Raw genomic sequence first — 16610 nt, forward strand, 5'->3', positions numbered from 1 at the left:
GGAGCCCAGCTGTCCTGGAGGTGGCTGGTGGGAAGGGGTGGATGAACCCCTTGTTCTGCTTTCTTTGTGCACAGGGCTTTTGCATTAGCTATTAAAGTGTCTTTATCTCAACCCAGGAGCTTCCTCACTTTTACCCTTCTCATTCTCTCCCCACCCCACCACAGAGGGAGTGAGCAAGTGGCTGTGGGGGCTGAGCTGCTGGCTGGGGTTGCACCATGACATGTGGCTGCATTCCTGGAAACTAAATGGGAACCAGGATGTTTGTGACCTGGGGGCTGTTCCACATGGAGCTGAACCATTTCTGTAAATGAACAGATCATAGAATCACAGAATCATAGGATGGCAGGTTGGAAGGGACCTCAAGAACCATCTCATCCACCCTTTCTGGTTTAAATGAGGTGGCCCAGCAGCCTGTCAAGCTGAGTCTTAAAACTGTCCAATGTAGGGGACTCCCCCTTCTCTTGGGAGATTATTCCAGTGTATAACTTCTTATGGTGAAAAATTTTCTTCTGGAGTCCAAGCAGAACCTCCCAAGGAGTAACTTGTGCCCATCAACCCTTGTCTTCTCCATGTGACTCCTTGGAAAAAGGGACTATTCCCTGTTGCGGATAATTTCAGCAAAAGATCATCTAGACTTCTAAGAGTTTGACCTGAGCAAATTGCCTAAGGTCAAACAGCAAATACGTGGTGGAACATGGAACAGGTTGTGGTTTTACCACATTTCCACATTTGTCTAAGCCACAAGAATCAATTTTTGTCCAGGATTAGGAACATGAGACTCAAAAAGCAAAGACCAGCAATACAGAAGTCATCAAATCAGCACATACCTCTCAGATCATCGAGGGAATAATGTCTTCTTTTTTCAGTACTTTCTGTATTCTTCAAGAAATCATATGCTTTCATCTCAAGGTCAGGTTCCTGATTTCTCAGGTTTATTGAAGGAGGTCCAGGATAAAGATCTGGCATCTGACCAAAATCTGATGGACTTTGACCAAAACCACCTGAATTCCTCCCGCCAACAGATCTATTATGGGGTTTTCTCCCTGCTCCTCCAAGGACAGAAGTTTTGCCATAACGGGACTCTACATGTCCTAAATCTCTGCCCTCACCCCTGGCATCTCCTTGACCTGAAAGTGACTCTTTCTGAAGAGCTGAACCTTCCTTCCCTGATCCTCTGAGATCATTGGTAGTGCCCTTTCCAGTTTCACCTCCACTCGAAGATTTGCCAGGATATCCACCACCTCGCCCAACAGCACCTACCACACCATCTTTGCTATGGACTGAAGGTAACTCCCTTTCATCAGCTCCCAGCCTGCCACCTGCACCCACACCAGCCCTGGCTCCAGCTGACCCACTGTCCTTCCCATAGGGAGACCCAGCACCCCACACAGCAGAACCACCAAGACCATCACCTTCTGAGAAAAAGCCATCTCCTCCTGCTCCACTGCCATGTCCATGAGCTCTGCTCAGCAGAACATCCCTGCCATAGCGAGATCCCATTACTTCATCTCCTCCAAAAGGAAAATGAGCAGCTCCTGCCACAGCCCCAGCTGGAAGACCATCCCTTCCATAATGAGAAGCAATTCCCCCTACACCAGCACCACCAACACCCACTCCAGCAGGGACACCATCCCTTCCATAGGAAGATCCAGGTCCCCACACACCAGCTCCACCAGCTACACCACCAGCCCCAGCTGGGGGACCATCCTTTCCATAAGGACCCCCAAATCCTCCCACACCAGCTCCACCAGCCCCAGCTGGAAGGCCATCCTTTCCATAGGGACCCCCAAATCCCCCTGCACCAGCTCCACCAGCCGCAGCTGGGAGACCATCCTTTCCATAAGGACCCCCAAATCCCCCCACACCAGCTCCACCAGCACCAGCTCCACCAGCCCCAGCTGGAAGGCCATCCTTTCCATAGAGACCCCCACCTGCCCCCACACCAGCTCCACCAGGAACACCAACACCAGCCCCAGCTGGGAGACCATCCTTTCCATATGGACCCCCAGCAGTCCCCACAACAGCTCCACCAGGAACACCAACACCAGCCCCAGCTGGAAGACCATCCTTTTCATAGGGAGAGCCAACTCCTCCGGCACCAGCTAAACCAGCACCACCAAAACCCACTCCAGCAGGGAGACCATCCTTTCCATATGGACCCCCAACTCCCCCTGCACCAGCTACACCAACACCAGCTGGGAGACCATCCTTTCCATAGGGACCCTCAACTCCCCCTGCACCAGCTTCACCAACACCAGCTCCACCAGCCCCAGCTGGAAGGCCATCCTTTCCATAAGGACCCCCAAATCCTCCCACACCAGCTCCACCAGCACCAGCTCCACCAGCCCCAGCTGGAAGGCCATCCTTTCCATACAGACCCCCAAATCCTCCCACACCAGCTCCACCAGCACCAGCTCCACCAGCCCCAGCTGGAAGGCCATCCTTTCCATAGAGACCCCCAAATCCCCCTGCACCAGCTACACCAGCACCAGCTGGGAGACCATCCTTTCCATAGGGACCCCCAACTGCCCCCACACCAGCTCCTCCAGGAACACCAACACCAGCCCCAGCTGGAAGGCCATCCTTTCCATAGGGACCTCCAACTCCCCCTGCACCAACACCAGCTGGAAGGCCATCCTTTCCATAGGGGCCCCCAAATCCTCCCACACCAGCTCCACCAGCACCAGCTCCACCAGCCCCAGCTGGAAGGCCATCCTTTCCATAAGGACCCCCAAATCCTCCCACACCAGCTCCACCAGCACCAGCTCCACCAGCCCCAGCTGGAAGGCCATCCTTTCCATAGGGACCCCCAAATCCTCCCACACCAGCTCCACCAGCACCAGCTCCACCAGCCCCAGCTGGAAGGCCATCCTTTCCATAGGGACCCACGCCTGCCCCCACACCAGCTACACCAGGAACACCAGCACCAGCCCCAGCTGGAAGGCCATCCTTTCCATAGGGACCCCCAACTGTGCCCACACCTGCTCCACCAGGAACACCAACACCAGCCCCAACAGGGAGACCATCCTTTCCGTAAGTATACCCAGGTCCTGCTGCACCAGCTCCAGCAGCATCAGCGCCAGCAGGGAGACCATCCTTTCCATAGGGAAAACCAACTGCCCCCACACCAGCTCCAGCAGCACCACCACCAATACCAGCTCCAGCTGGGAGACCATCCTTTGCATAGGGAAACCCAACTCCTCCTCCACCAGATACACCAGGAACACCAAGGCCTGCTCCAGCTGGGACACCATCTATTCCATATGGAAAGCCAAATCCTCCTGCAGCAGCTACACCAGCACCAGTAACACCAGCCCCTGCTGGGAGACCATCCTTTCCATATAGACTCCCAACTCCTCCTGCAAATCCTCCACCAGCACCACCAATACCAGTCCCTGCTGGGAGACCATCCTTTCCAAAGGGAGATCCAGCTCCTCCTGCATCAGCTCCACCAGCACCGCTAAATCCTGCTCCAGCTGGGAGACCATCCTTTCCATAGGGACCCCCAACTCCCCCTGCACCAGCTACACCAGCACCAGCTCCACCAGCCCCAGCTGGAAGGCCATCCTTTCCATAGGGACCCCCAAATCCTCCCACACCAGCTCCACCAGCACCAGCTGGAAGGCCATCCTTTCCATAAGGACCCCCAAATCCTCCCACACCAGCTCCACCAGCACCAGCTCCACCAGCCCCAGCTGGAAGGCCATCCTTTCCATAAGGACCCCCAAATCCTCCCACACCAGCTCCACCAGCACCAGCTCCACCAGCCCCAGCTGGAAGGCCATCCTTTCCATAAGGACCCCCAAATCCTCCCACACCAGCTCCACCAGCACCAGCTCCACCAGCCCCAGCTGGAAGGCCATCCTTTCCATAAGGACCCCCAAATCCTCCCACACCAGCTCCACCAGCACCAGCTCCACCAGCCCCAGCTGGAAGGCCATCCTTTCCATAGAGACCCCCAAATCCTCCCACACCAGCTCCACCAGCACCAGCTCCACCAGCCCCAGCTGGAAGGCCATCCTTTCCATAAGGACCCCCAAATCCTCCCACACCAGCTCCACCAGCACCAGCTCCACCAGCCCCAGCTGGAAGGCCATCCTTTCCATAGGGACCCCCAAATCCTCCCACACCAGCTCCACCAGCACCAGCTCCACCAGCCCCAGCTGGAAGGCCATCCTTTCCATAAGGACCCCCAAATCCTCCCACACCAGCTCCACCAGCACCAGCTCCACCAGCCCCAGCTGGAAGGCCATCCTTTCCATAAGGACCCCCAAATCCTCCCACACCAGCTCCACCAGCACCAGCTCCACCAGCCCCAGCTGGAAGGCCATCCTTTCCATAGGGACCCCCAAATCCTCCCACACCAGCTCCACCAGCACCAGCTCCACCAGCACCAGCTGGGAGGCCATCCTTTCCATAGGGACCCCCATATCCCCCCAGACCGGCTGCACCAGCCCCAGCTGGAAGACCATCCTTTCCATAGGGACCCCCACCTGCCCCCACACCAGCTCTGCCAGCAACACCAACACCAGCCCCGACAGGGAGACCATCCTTTCCATAAGTATACCCAGGTCCTGCTGCACCAGCTCCACCAGCACCAGCCCCAGCAGAGAGACCATCTTTTCCATAGGGAAAACCAACTCCTGCACCAGCTACACCAGGAACACCAATACCACCCCCAGCTGGGAGACCATCCTTTCCATATGGACCCCCAACTCCCCCTGCACCAGTCCCACCAGCACCTCCAAAACCAGCCCCAGCAGGGAGACCATCCTTTCCATATGGATACCCGGTTGCCTCTGTAACAGCTATGCCAGCACCACCAAAGCCTGTTCCAACAGGAAGACCATCCTTTCCATATGCAGCCCCAACTGTCCCTGCAACAGCTACACCAGCAGCATCAACACCCCATCCAGGAGGGAGACCATCCCTTCCATAGGGAGATCCAGGTCCCCCCCTAACTGCTTCACCAGGAACACCAACTCCAGCCCCAGCTGGGAGACCATCCTTTCCATAGGGACCCCCAAATCCTCCCACACCAGCTCCACCAGCACCAGCTCCACCAGCCCCAGCTGGAAGGCCATCCTTTCCATAGGGACCCCCAAATCCTCCCACACCAGCTCCACCAGCACCAGCTCCAAAACCAGCCCCAGCTGGAAGGCCATCCTTTTCATAATGAGAAACAACTCCCCCTGCACCAGCTCCTCCTGCACCACCAAATTCCCCTCCAGCAGGGAGACCATCCTTTCCATAAGTATACCCAGGTCCTGCTGCACCAGCTCCAGCAGCACCAGCCCCAGCAGGGAGACCATCCTTTCCATAGGGAAAAACAATTCCTCCTGCACCAGCCCCACCAGCACCAACACCAGCCCCAGCTGGGAAACCATCCTTTCCATAGGGAGACCCAACTCCTCCTGCACCAGCTCCACCAGCACCACCAAATCCCCCTGGATGGGATGGGAGACCATCCTTTCCATAAGTATACCCAGGTCTCTCCCCTGCATCAGGAGCACCTAATCTCCCAACACCCCCAAAACCAGCTCTGTAACCAGTATCACCCAATTTTCCATCCTTGTCACGCTGAGAGCCCACACCTCCTCCATCTTTCATGGCAAGGTTAACAGCACCCAGCATACGACCATCTGTGCCATCTACAGAACACCATTCACCTGCTCCTCCTACTTCATCACCTGCTCTTCCTGTCATAGAATCCTTGCCATGGACAGGCCTTAAGCCACTTCTGCCTCCTAAGCTTTTTAATCCAAAGATACTACAATCCTTTGGCCCTGAGTCTCCATCTGAGTCTACTCCAGAAAACTGCCCTGTCCTTTCATTTTGTTGGACTTTCCGTAGCCCTTTCTTTCCCAAAAATCTGTGGCTTCCATCAACATCAGAGTGGCCTTCACCATTTCTGTACCAGCCATCTTTCTCCACGCCAGTGTCCATAAGATCATCTTCAGCACCAACACGTTCTCTGTGTCGAAGTTTCTTTGCCTTCTCTAGTTCTGGCAACGTTTCTTTTGGCCACTCCATCTCCTCCCTTTCGTCTCCTTCACCCTGTTTCCTCTTCCCTTTGGCATCTGTATTCAAGATGCATTGTTTAATTGGAGGAGAGATAATTTACATAATTGACAGGAAAAGAGAGAAGGGGAGAACAAATAACAATCAATAGGTCATGTACTGCACCAACAACCAAAGACAATGTGTTAGAATCTGTTACCATTTCATTCTAGGACACAGAATCATTAATATATTTAAAGAAATTTAAAGTCAGTTCAGATCCTGAATTTTTTCAGCATCACATTCAGACACAATTTTACATTTCTTACTTAAAAAACAATCACTTTTAGGGGAAACATGCTTATTAAAAACAAACAGAACGAGCAGGAAAACAAGGCAAGTTTCCAGCATGATAGGTCTAATTTTGAGGGTTTTAGATTGTATTTGGGACTCATGAGTTCCCTCTGGCTTCTCCCTCTAGCCCTGGAGGAGATATAGAATATCCCACAGAGTGGCCATCAGCTCCCAGCCTGGCAGCAGGATCTCACTGCTACTCAGGCAGCTTGAACACTTGGTATCCTGGCATTTTAGAGATGGCCAACTTGAAGACCAGAGATACTCAACCTGCACTGTTCCTGAAAGTTCCTCAAAAAGCCTTTCTGAGAGAGACCACCTCTTCCTGTAGCTGGACCTCAAAAGAGACTTAAATAAACACCTTTCAGAAGCAAAAATACACTACTTAACAAACTGTTAATCTGCTGGAACTGGGAAGAGTGTTTCCCAGCTTCCTTTGAGCTTCTTCTATCATGTTTAACCTCTAATTTGGAAAGAAAAATACTATTGAGCAAGATAGTATTGAATAGTATTGATCGTAAACACTTCTCAATCCCCTGGATGCTGAACTGTGGTCACACAGCAATAGCTTCACCAAGAAAACACATTGAGATGTGAAGTATTTTTTTATAATTTATGGAGATTGTGCTACTTCATGGAATCACAGAACTATAGACTGGTTTGGGTTGGAAGGGACCTTAAAGATCATCTAGTCCCCATCCCCCTACCATGGGCAGGGACACCTCCCACCAGCCGAGGTTGCTCCAAGCCCCATCCAACCTGCCCTTCAACACTGCCAGGGATGGGGCAACCACAACTTCTCTGGGTCAGTGTTTCACCAACCTCACACTAAAGAAGTTCCTCCTAAAGTCCAACCTAAACTTCCCCTCTTCCAGTTTGAAACCATCACCCCTTGTCCCATCCCTCCCTGCCCTTGTCCCAAGTCCCTCCCCAGCTTTCCTGGAGCTCCTTCAGGCACTGGGAGGTGCTCCAAGGTCTCCCTGGAGCCTTCTCTTCTCCAGGCTGAACACCCCAACTCTCCCAGCCTGTCTCCAGAGCAGAGCTGCTCCAGCCCTCCCATCATCTCCGTGGTCTCCTCTGGTTTCACTCTAGCTGCTCCACGTCCTTCCTGTGCTGGGGGCTCCAGAACTGGACATGGCACTCCAGGTGAGGCCTCACAAGAGGTGAGTAGAGGGAAAGAATCTGCTCCCATGACCTGCTGGACACAGTGCTGGTGATGCAGCCCAGGATACATTTGGCTTTCTGGGCAGCAAGTGCACAAGTATTTCATGGTAATTATAGAGTAAATAAGCTGATAGAATTTGTCAGGACTAATAAAAAAGTGAAAAAACTGTCTCATCTGAAGAAGAAAGGGGTCTAGCCAGACCTTGAGTTTTCCAAATACAATTTAGAAACTAGTGGCTCCATAATTCATTTCTCAGGATAGAACCATCTCAGTGAGCAATCAGGCAGTGAGAGGAATATTCTTTTGTTAAGACACCACAAGGCAACACCGCGGGAATTGTCACTTACACTCTACGATAAGCCAGGCGTTCGAGGAGCAGAGGCCGGTGTCGAGCGTGTACATGCCATTGTCAGAGGGCCCGACATTTTTGATAACCAGCTTGTGGGTCAGGCCATCAGGTGTTACAGAGATCTGGTACTTCTCACTTCCCTCGAGGAGGTGGGTTTTGTGCAGCCACACAGCGTCGTAGCAGGGCGTGCGGAGGAGGCACTCAAAGGTGGCGTCTTCGTCCTCAGGACAACGCGCGTCGCTGAGGGGCTGCTCGAACCTCACCGGGATGGCTACAATGGAATCAGCACAGAATTGTTCTGGTTTGAAAAGACCATTAAGATCATCGAGTCCAACCACTAAGCCAACTCTACCAAGTCCAGAGCTAAACCATGTCCCTCAGCACCACATCTACATGGCTTTTAAACACTTCCAGGGATGGGGATTCAACCACCATCCTGGGCAGCCTGGGCAAGTGTTTAATTATCCTTTCAGTTCAGAAGTTTCTTCTAATATCCAATCGAAACTTCTCCTGGTGCAACTTGAGGCCATTTCCTCTTGTTCTGTTGCTTGTTACTAGGGAGAAGAGACTGACAACCCCCCCCTGGCTCCAACTTCCTCTGGCAGTTCCAGAGCCAGAAGGTCTCCCCTCAGCCTCCTCTTCTGAGGGCTGAACATTCCCAGTTCCTTCAGCTGCTCCTCATCAGACTTGTGCTCCAGCCCCTTCCTCAGCTCTGTTGTGTTTCTCTGGACATGCTTCAGCTCCTCAAAGTCCTTCTTGTCATGAGGAGGCCAAAACTGACCCCATTTGAGGTGAGACCTCACCAGTGCTGACCATAGGGGGATTATCCCTGCCCTGGTCCTACTGGCCACATTATTGCTGACATGAGCCAGGATGCCTTTGGCCTTCCTGGGCACACACTGGCTCATATTCAGCTGCTGTCAGCTAACAGCCCCAGGTCCTTTTCTGCTGTGCAGTTTCCAGGCCACTCTACCCCGAGCCTGTTGTGCTGCTGGGGGTTGTTGTGACTGAAATGGAGGTCCCAGTACTTGGCCTTATTGAACCTCATCCCATTGGCCTTGGCCCGTCAATCCAGCCTGTCCAGGTCCCTCTGCAGAGCCTTCCTACCCTCAAGCAGATCAACACTGCCTCCCAACTTGGTGTCAACTGCAATCTTCTCACTGTCACGCAGAAGTCAGAGCCAAGCTGGTACTTGCACCTAGTCCTTTGGACTACAAATACAACACCCACATCACAAAACCACCTTCCTGCTCTTTTTCACCTCGGTCTTAGAAAGAGCCTTATGTGGCCACACAAAAACAACCTGCTGTAGTTATCAGGTTTTACTGCTGAGCTTTGCAGAAAGTCCTAGATAAACATTTCCAGCAAAAAATAATTTCTTGTTACAGTTTCATATCACATACATCTAACTTGATTCCTTACACTCAGGGTCCAGTGCAGTTGAGAAAACAGGTACATCCTCCACTCTGACTTGGTACAAGCCTGCATCTTCTGGCTGCACATCATTGATAATGAATTGATACTTTTTTCCAATTCTCCTCAGGCAGTGCTTTCTGTATTCATCCCCTGTTCCATATCTGAGCCGCTGACCATCCTAGGAAGAGAATCACAGAACCATCATGGTTGGAAAAGATCTCTAAGATCACCTACTCCCACCTTTCACCTGGGGTGGAGGGGTTGGAGGAAACAACACAACCTACCCAAACACACAACAAAAACAACCGCAAAAAAACCCACAAACACACACTCCACAAAACCAAAGACACACAACCCACAAAATACTCCCCATGCCCACCAGAGCATGCCTTGAAGTGCCACATTTACACATTTCTTGAACACCTCTAGGGATGGTGACTCCACCACCTCCCTGGGCAGCCTGTTCCAGTGCCTGACCACTATTTCAGTAAAGAAATTCTTTCCAATATCCAGTCTAACCCTCCCCTGGCCCAACTTCAGGTCCTTTCCTCCTCACTTGGGAGGAGAGCCCAACTCCCACCTCCCAGCAACCTCCTTTCAGGGAGCTGTAGAGAGCAATGAGGTCTCCCCTCAGCCTCCTCAAACTGAACAACCCCAGTTCCCTCAGCCTCTCCTCACAGGACTTGTTCTCTAGACCCTTCACCAGCTTGGTTGCTCTTCTCTGGACATGCTCCAACAACTCAAAGAGTGTGCTCATAAAGCTACTTGCATAACCAGTGCAAGGCATTGCAAACATATCAGACCAGACTTGTGACATGATCACCTTATTGATATGAACGAGTAACAGGAGAGAAGCTGACACTGTTCCTACTGACAATGGACAGGGCTCATTTTTTATGCTTATTGCCCACACACAGGCAACACTGTGAGCAGTAAATCCTGCACAGAGCAGAGCATCAGACCTTCAAAACAAGGAAAAGAATCATATTTGCTCACTCACGTATGGTCTTGAAGCTTAACTAATACAGAGTTACTGTAACTTGGAAGACAAAGTACTTTCTTTGCTTAGGTTTTAGCATCCTCATAGATAGACAAGCAGGTGAGTCCAACACCTTCCCACCTGTAACACACTCAGGTTTCCTTCTGCATCTTGTGGCTGCACAGACTTCATGCCTTGCATTTGATTCAGGATTTCATTAAGTCTGACCTCCTTTTTTACAAATTTCTATTTCCCTGTATCAAAGCCACTAACCCCAGTTTGACTGGAATGTAACTTCCAGAAAAACATCCACAGCACTGATCACCTGGGGATCACAGCAGGATAACTAGAGAACTAGATGGGATGTTTTACTTTCTTGAGATTTTTCCTTCACAGAAGTGAATTATTAGTGGAATAACACACTCCAGAAAGGGAATAAAATCCTTGTTTATTTCTTATGTGAGACTGTAGAACTTGGGCAGCCTGAAAGACAGTTACAATTTCCTCTTACCAGATGAGCTCTTGAAGTCAAATGGATGTTGTAACTGTTTTCCCTGTACTTGGATCTACAAATCCCAAGTGATGTTCACCACCACAGATTACCTGGTCCTCCCCACCACCACTTCTCCTTAACCAAACCAGGATTCTGCAATGGACAGACAATTTTAACAACCTTATTTTCTCTCAGCCACTGCCCAGTAGACCAAATATTTTATGTAGAAAACTTGAGTGGCTGCTACGAGCTGAGCAACTCATCTCACCCCCTCACCTTAAGCAGATAAACTTTGCTGTTACTGTTTTTCAGGTTCATCTCCAGGCTGAATGTAGCTTTTCCCTCTTTGTTGACTTTGATGTGCGTGAAGTTTTTGATACTGTGTAGTAACTGCAGAGAAAGAGACAAGAACCTAGTCAGTGATAAAGCTGCCATGACAGATGTCCTTAAGCTGTTGAACTAATGTGAAATCTACTCTTTATCTGCTCAGTAAAGAGCTACTTCTTATTTTATGTGTATAGAAGAACCAGCAAGTTTCCAGATTTCCCTCCTGTAGGCAAATTATATTTTATGTGCCACCTCCTGGTCATTCACACACTAGGCAGCCACTGTCTGCCCAGGTTTCTACATACCCCTGTATGTGAAGAAAAAATTTTATTCTCAGGCATATAACCTTTAAATTTGGGGTCTAAGTTCTCATTAGAGGCAACTGGATAGAGATTTTAGCAATGTAGTTTAATAAAAGCATTGTATCTCCTAAAATTAATTGAGCGAACTTCAAAAACAGCCAATGACATTTTCAGCTATGGGGGTATAGAAGTAGGACTTCTTTAAAACATTGTCATAAATCATTCTCTGTCATGATACAATAAAATTTTAATCTACAAAACCCTTTAGGAAGGTTTAGCCCATGTTCAGAAGATACTAAGGAACTACAGCATTCTGCAATTGGTTAAAAATCAGTTCTTTGAGTGGTTTCAGTTTATTTTACCTCTCCTTGTTCACTCTCTGTGTCCTTCCTTAACTCCTGCAGCTTTTTCAGCATCCCACGGAAGTCAGCAATTCCATATTTCATACAGATTTTCTCATAATCTCTTTTATCTGCATGCAGCAACAATTGGTAGATTGCTTCTTTGTCCAAAGGTTTTGGTTTTGGTGCTGGGGCCCTTAGAACCAGGGGAAAAGCAACAACAACAACAAAGATTTAGCCATTTTGACAGACAACAAGATGTCTTGTTTTAATGTACTAAATCCTCTTTCATTTCTCTCTCCTTAATTTCTGTAGTTCACTTGGCCCTGCAGATACAGATGAGAAAGAATGGGACTATCCTGGGACAGGTTTTCTGCATCTCTACTACAAATTAGATGTTGCCAGGGAAGAGTCTTGCCCTGGGCCATATAGGACAAGCCTGTAATGCAGTTGTTCACACTGGTAAATTACCAGCAGAGTCATTGGCACAGCGTGGCCCAGGCCAGCTTGCACTCTTCCAGGTAATTTCTCAGCACAATTCAGGATTTTGTACAGGCCAGAGACCATTCCCATTAGACAGTCTTTGGAGGTTCCCCACCTGGAATGTGAGGGGATTTCTGCAATGTGCACATGGCAGTTTGTGCACAAGGCCTGGGAAGCAGGGTTCAGCCCCTGGTTAGCCAGAGAGATCATGACATGGAGACTTGTCACTTAGCCAGGAAGTTACTTGTGAGCCAAAATCTGGGAAGCAGGGAAACAGATCTTTTAAGTCAGAATCTTGTGGTGCAAAGGAACATACACCTCAAAACGCGGTGAGTACCTTGTACTTGTCTCAGTCTCACAGATAGTGGCAAACTGTGATGTTCTGTCTCTTCATACTGAGTCTAACAACAAGTCTGGAAACCTAAAGTGTTGCCTTGAAGATCTCTGAAGCTGTCCCCTATCATCAAGAAACATCTGGGATGTGTAACCAGGACCCTCAGCTCGGACACTCACCGCTTCCTCAGCCGCTTCCGGAACTCCTGAAGCTCCTTCCTTAAAGCTGTTAAAGTGGGGGAAACAACAAACATTCAGATATCCAACACTGTAAAATATAGCCCCCAAAAGAAGATAATGCAAAATAGCCACTGCCAACAGGCTGTTTACCACCAGTGATTTTTTCACATTTTACAAACAAAATATCATGAAACTTAGAGCCAGTTTTCTCTGCCAAACTCGTGTCCTTTGAGTAGCACTGAAGTGAAGTTCATCACTTCCCAGAGGGCTTTCCATTCTTTCTAGAGGGCACTCTAGAAACCCACTGTTTTCCAGCCACGTTAGGATGTTTGATCCAGCTGTTTTTGACATCACAAAATCATTTTCTAGCACAAATGATTCCACCATTATTAATTAGAACAGCTCAAAGCCATGTCTAAGATTGTCACTTGACCCAAAGGTAAATAGCAGGTAGAAAGAGATGACAGAACATTAAAGATTCATTAACCCTTCTCTTCTTTAATCTTTATAAGTTTGGGGTTGTAATAATGTGATAGACAAAGGAGTATTAACTGTCCCTGCCCCAAAAAATACACAACAAAACCAAAAAGCAACAAAATCTAACCCTGACTTACCTTCAGCAGGATTAACAGGAACATATTTTGCTCTCTTCTTAAAGCCAACTGGTAGTTTATAAGAGAAAAGAGAGGAAAAACAAGCCATGAGATGAGCAAGATCTTAGAAGGACAGAATCATAGAAAGAAAGAATCATAGAATGGTTGGGGTTGGAAGGCACTTCAAAGACCATCTAGTTCCAACCCCCTGCATGGGCAGGGACACCTCCCACCAGCCCAGGTTGCTCCAAGCCCCATCCAACCTGCCCTTCAACACTGCCAGGGATGGGGCAGCCACAGCTTCCCTGGGCAACCTGGGCCAGGCTCTCACCACCCTCACACCAAAGAATTCCCTCCTCATGTCCAACCTCAAGCTCCCTCTCCCAGTTTTCATCCATCCTCCCCATCCCATCCCTCCCTGCCCTTGTCCCAAGTCCCTCCCCAGCTTTCCTGGAGCCCCTTCAGGCACTGGAAGGTGCTCTAAGGTCTCCCTGGAGCCTTCTCTTCTCCAAGCTGAACACCCCAACTCTCCCAGCCTATTAACACTGATCACACTCACACTAACACCAGTAAACCAATGAGCTAGAAAAACTCTGCATCTGTTACCAATGCAAGAGGAAATCCCAGCCTGGATTTCCTTGTCACTCTGACACTGACTCCTTTTCATCTCCATCTCTAAATGCAATTATTTTGTTACAATCAACTCTGTGCTTACTGGATACTCTACACAGTGGAGGAGACTGTTCCTGCTCTCTGAAGGTTCTGATTTAAGCAACAGTAGGAAATACTAACTCTTCTTTCAGAGATGGGGAGCCAAGGTGCAGGGATTATCTGGCCACGTGCAGTTAGTTGCCTTCTGAACTTCACAGGCACACAGGTGAAATGGACACTTCCAACATAGTCCACCTCCTGCTCAAGTAGATTCCAAGAATATGTCAGTTCTATTTTATGCACAAAGTGCCCGTTTCTCTTCACTGACTCTAACAGGAAGCAGAGGACTAGGTGAGGTGAACACCATAGATATCTGAAGTGAAGTGGGATGGATCCCTCCCAAAAGACTGATCATGGAATCACAGAATCGTTTTGGCTGGAAAAGACCTTTAAGATCATCAAGTCCCACCATTAACCCAGCACCTTGCCAAGTCCACCATTAACCTGTGGTCTATGTACCACATCAGGACATCTTGTAAATCCCTTCAGGGATGATGATTCAACCACTCAGATTTTCTTCTCATCGGGTCATCAGATAATGTAGCTGCTTTTGAGCTGGAGATCTTTCATGAGAGATATCTTACAGCTTAAAAGAAAAAGCTGTGTTGATGGAGGTACTAGAATGCTTTACATTAGGTTTATGTACCTGTTCAGAAACCAAATCTGTGCAGGAAAGGGACCACCATGACCAACACTACAGTGAAGAACTCAGACCTGAGAACCATCAAGGATGTGCTTCTGTGTGTCACAGCAGCAAATCATTCAACATCATGAAGAAAGGATTGACCCAATAGAACACTAAACCCAGAGTGCCTGATTATGATCCAGTGTAGTGACCACAATAACACTTTCTCCCCCTTGCCTTAAAGCTCCTACTGTCATGGAGCCACCAAAGTCGAGTCACAGAAGATCTCCAGCCCTCAGGGAGGGCAAAAAAACACCTGCACACCAAGGATACTAGGACAGTTCTCTGGACACACACCCCAGAGGACATCAAAGCCAATTACTTGGAAACACAGGACCTTTGGAGAACCTGTCAGTCCTACCTTGGATGATCTTGAGGCCAGCAGAACATGAGGCTTCCCCGTATTCATTCACAGCAGAGCAATGATAGAGGTCACTGTCAGAGGTCGTGAGGCGGTTTATCTAAAAGAGAAGGACAGTGCAAGAGCTGGCAGGGATGTGCTGTGCTTCAGTTCACACACCTGCAGCTTCCTTAGAAGCTACTCTATCATTCATTAGGAAGAATGTGGCCAGCAGCTTGAGGGAGGTTCTCCTCCCCCTCTACTCTGCCCTGGTGAGGCCGCAACTGCAGACCTGTCTCCAGTTCTGGGCTCTACAGGTCAGGAAGGACAAGGAGCTACTGGAGAGGGTTCAGGGCAGGGCCACCAAGTGCTGAGGGGACTGGAGCACCTGCCTGTGAGGAAAGGCTGGGAGAGCTGGGGCTGTTCAGCTGCAGAGGAGGAGACTGAGGGGGGATCTCATCAACCCTCATCAGTATCTCCAGGGGTGTCAGCAGGATGGGGCCAGACTCTTCCCAGCAGTGCCCAGTGACAGGACAAGGGGCAATGGGCACAAACTGGAGCACAGGAGGTTCCAGTTGAACATGAGGAGGAACTTGTTGACTGTGAGGGTGGCAGAGCCCTGGGACAGGCTGCCCAGGGAGGCTGTGGAGTCTCCATTCCTGGAGACATTCCAAACCCATCTGGATGTGTTCCTGTGGGACCTGCTTTACAGGATCCTTCTCTAGCAGGGGGGGGGGCTGGACTAGATGATCTCCAGAGGTCCCTTCCACCCCCAGCACTCTGTGATTCTGTGATCTCAGACCTTTCTTCTATCCTCAGAATGACTCTAAAAAGCTTTGTTTGCTTTTCGTTGTGTTATCACAGGTGTGAGGACACCTCTATCAGCTCACTGTAGGTTTTTCCCTTCCATTGCTCCCTCTGTCCCATGAGTTCTGTCTGAAATATTTTCTTTTTACCTGCAGGATGAATTCATTTGTTGTGCTATTGAAGAAGGTTTCATATTTGGCAGGATTATCCATTCCTCCTAGCATACGTGTCCATTTTACGTCAGGGGTTGGGACTCCTTTGACCACAGCTCTGAAAATGGCATTTTTACCTTTGAAAAGAGCAAGAAATTAGTTATTTAAGACAGATTTGAACATGAGGACTCTCATGCCAGGTCCCTTATGTTATCAATACAGTGATCCCCAGAGAGAGCCATCTCTTGTTTTAAGCAGACACATTCTTCAAACATAACTATATCTTTTTGTTTTCTCCATAAAAGAGAATTTACTCTTTTATTTTAGCCCAATTTACTGCAAGACACCTGCCATAATCTCCACCCTCACTCACTGGCTTTCAAAGAGATTAACTGAAAACTAACTTTAAAATTTACCTCTGGTACATTTGGTCTCTGCCTGTGTTTTTATTGCACGGGATAGAGAAATTATACACCCAAGGCAGCAATTTTTTGGTATCTTGCTCTGATTTTGAACTCCCCCAAACTGTGGGCACTACTTGTACCACAACCATCAAATGCCCAAATCTGTTCTCATCACACAGAAATACCCCTACAAGGT

At 49.3% G+C, this 16610-nt stretch overlaps 1 protein-coding gene across 4 annotated transcripts in view; it reads right to left on the reverse strand.

Moving 5' to 3' along the window:
* Window positions 1–16610, reverse strand: part of IGFN1 (immunoglobulin like and fibronectin type III domain containing 1) — a 46393-nt gene that overhangs the window by 15708 nt on the left and 14075 nt on the right. For all 4 annotated transcript variants that reach the window (XM_051639079.1, XM_051639081.1, XM_051639078.1 and 1 more), the window contains 9 exons: window positions 16008–16147; window positions 15073–15172; window positions 13337–13384; window positions 12723–12768; window positions 11748–11922; window positions 11033–11146; window positions 9291–9462; window positions 7867–8139; window positions 828–6080 (listed from right to left, as the gene is read on the reverse strand). In XM_051639079.1, the coding sequence (XP_051495039.1) occupies window positions 828–6080; window positions 7867–8139; window positions 9291–9462; window positions 11033–11146; window positions 11748–11922; window positions 12723–12768; window positions 13337–13384; window positions 15073–15172; window positions 16008–16147 (6321 nt within the window). The remainder of the gene's footprint in view (window positions 1–827; window positions 6081–7866; window positions 8140–9290; window positions 9463–11032; window positions 11147–11747; window positions 11923–12722; window positions 12769–13336; window positions 13385–15072; window positions 15173–16007; window positions 16148–16610) is intronic.

This window comes from Apus apus, chromosome 23 (assembly GCF_020740795.1).
Source record: "Apus apus isolate bApuApu2 chromosome 23, bApuApu2.pri.cur, whole genome shotgun sequence".
Lineage (NCBI taxonomy): Eukaryota > Metazoa > Chordata > Aves > Apodiformes > Apodidae > Apus > Apus apus.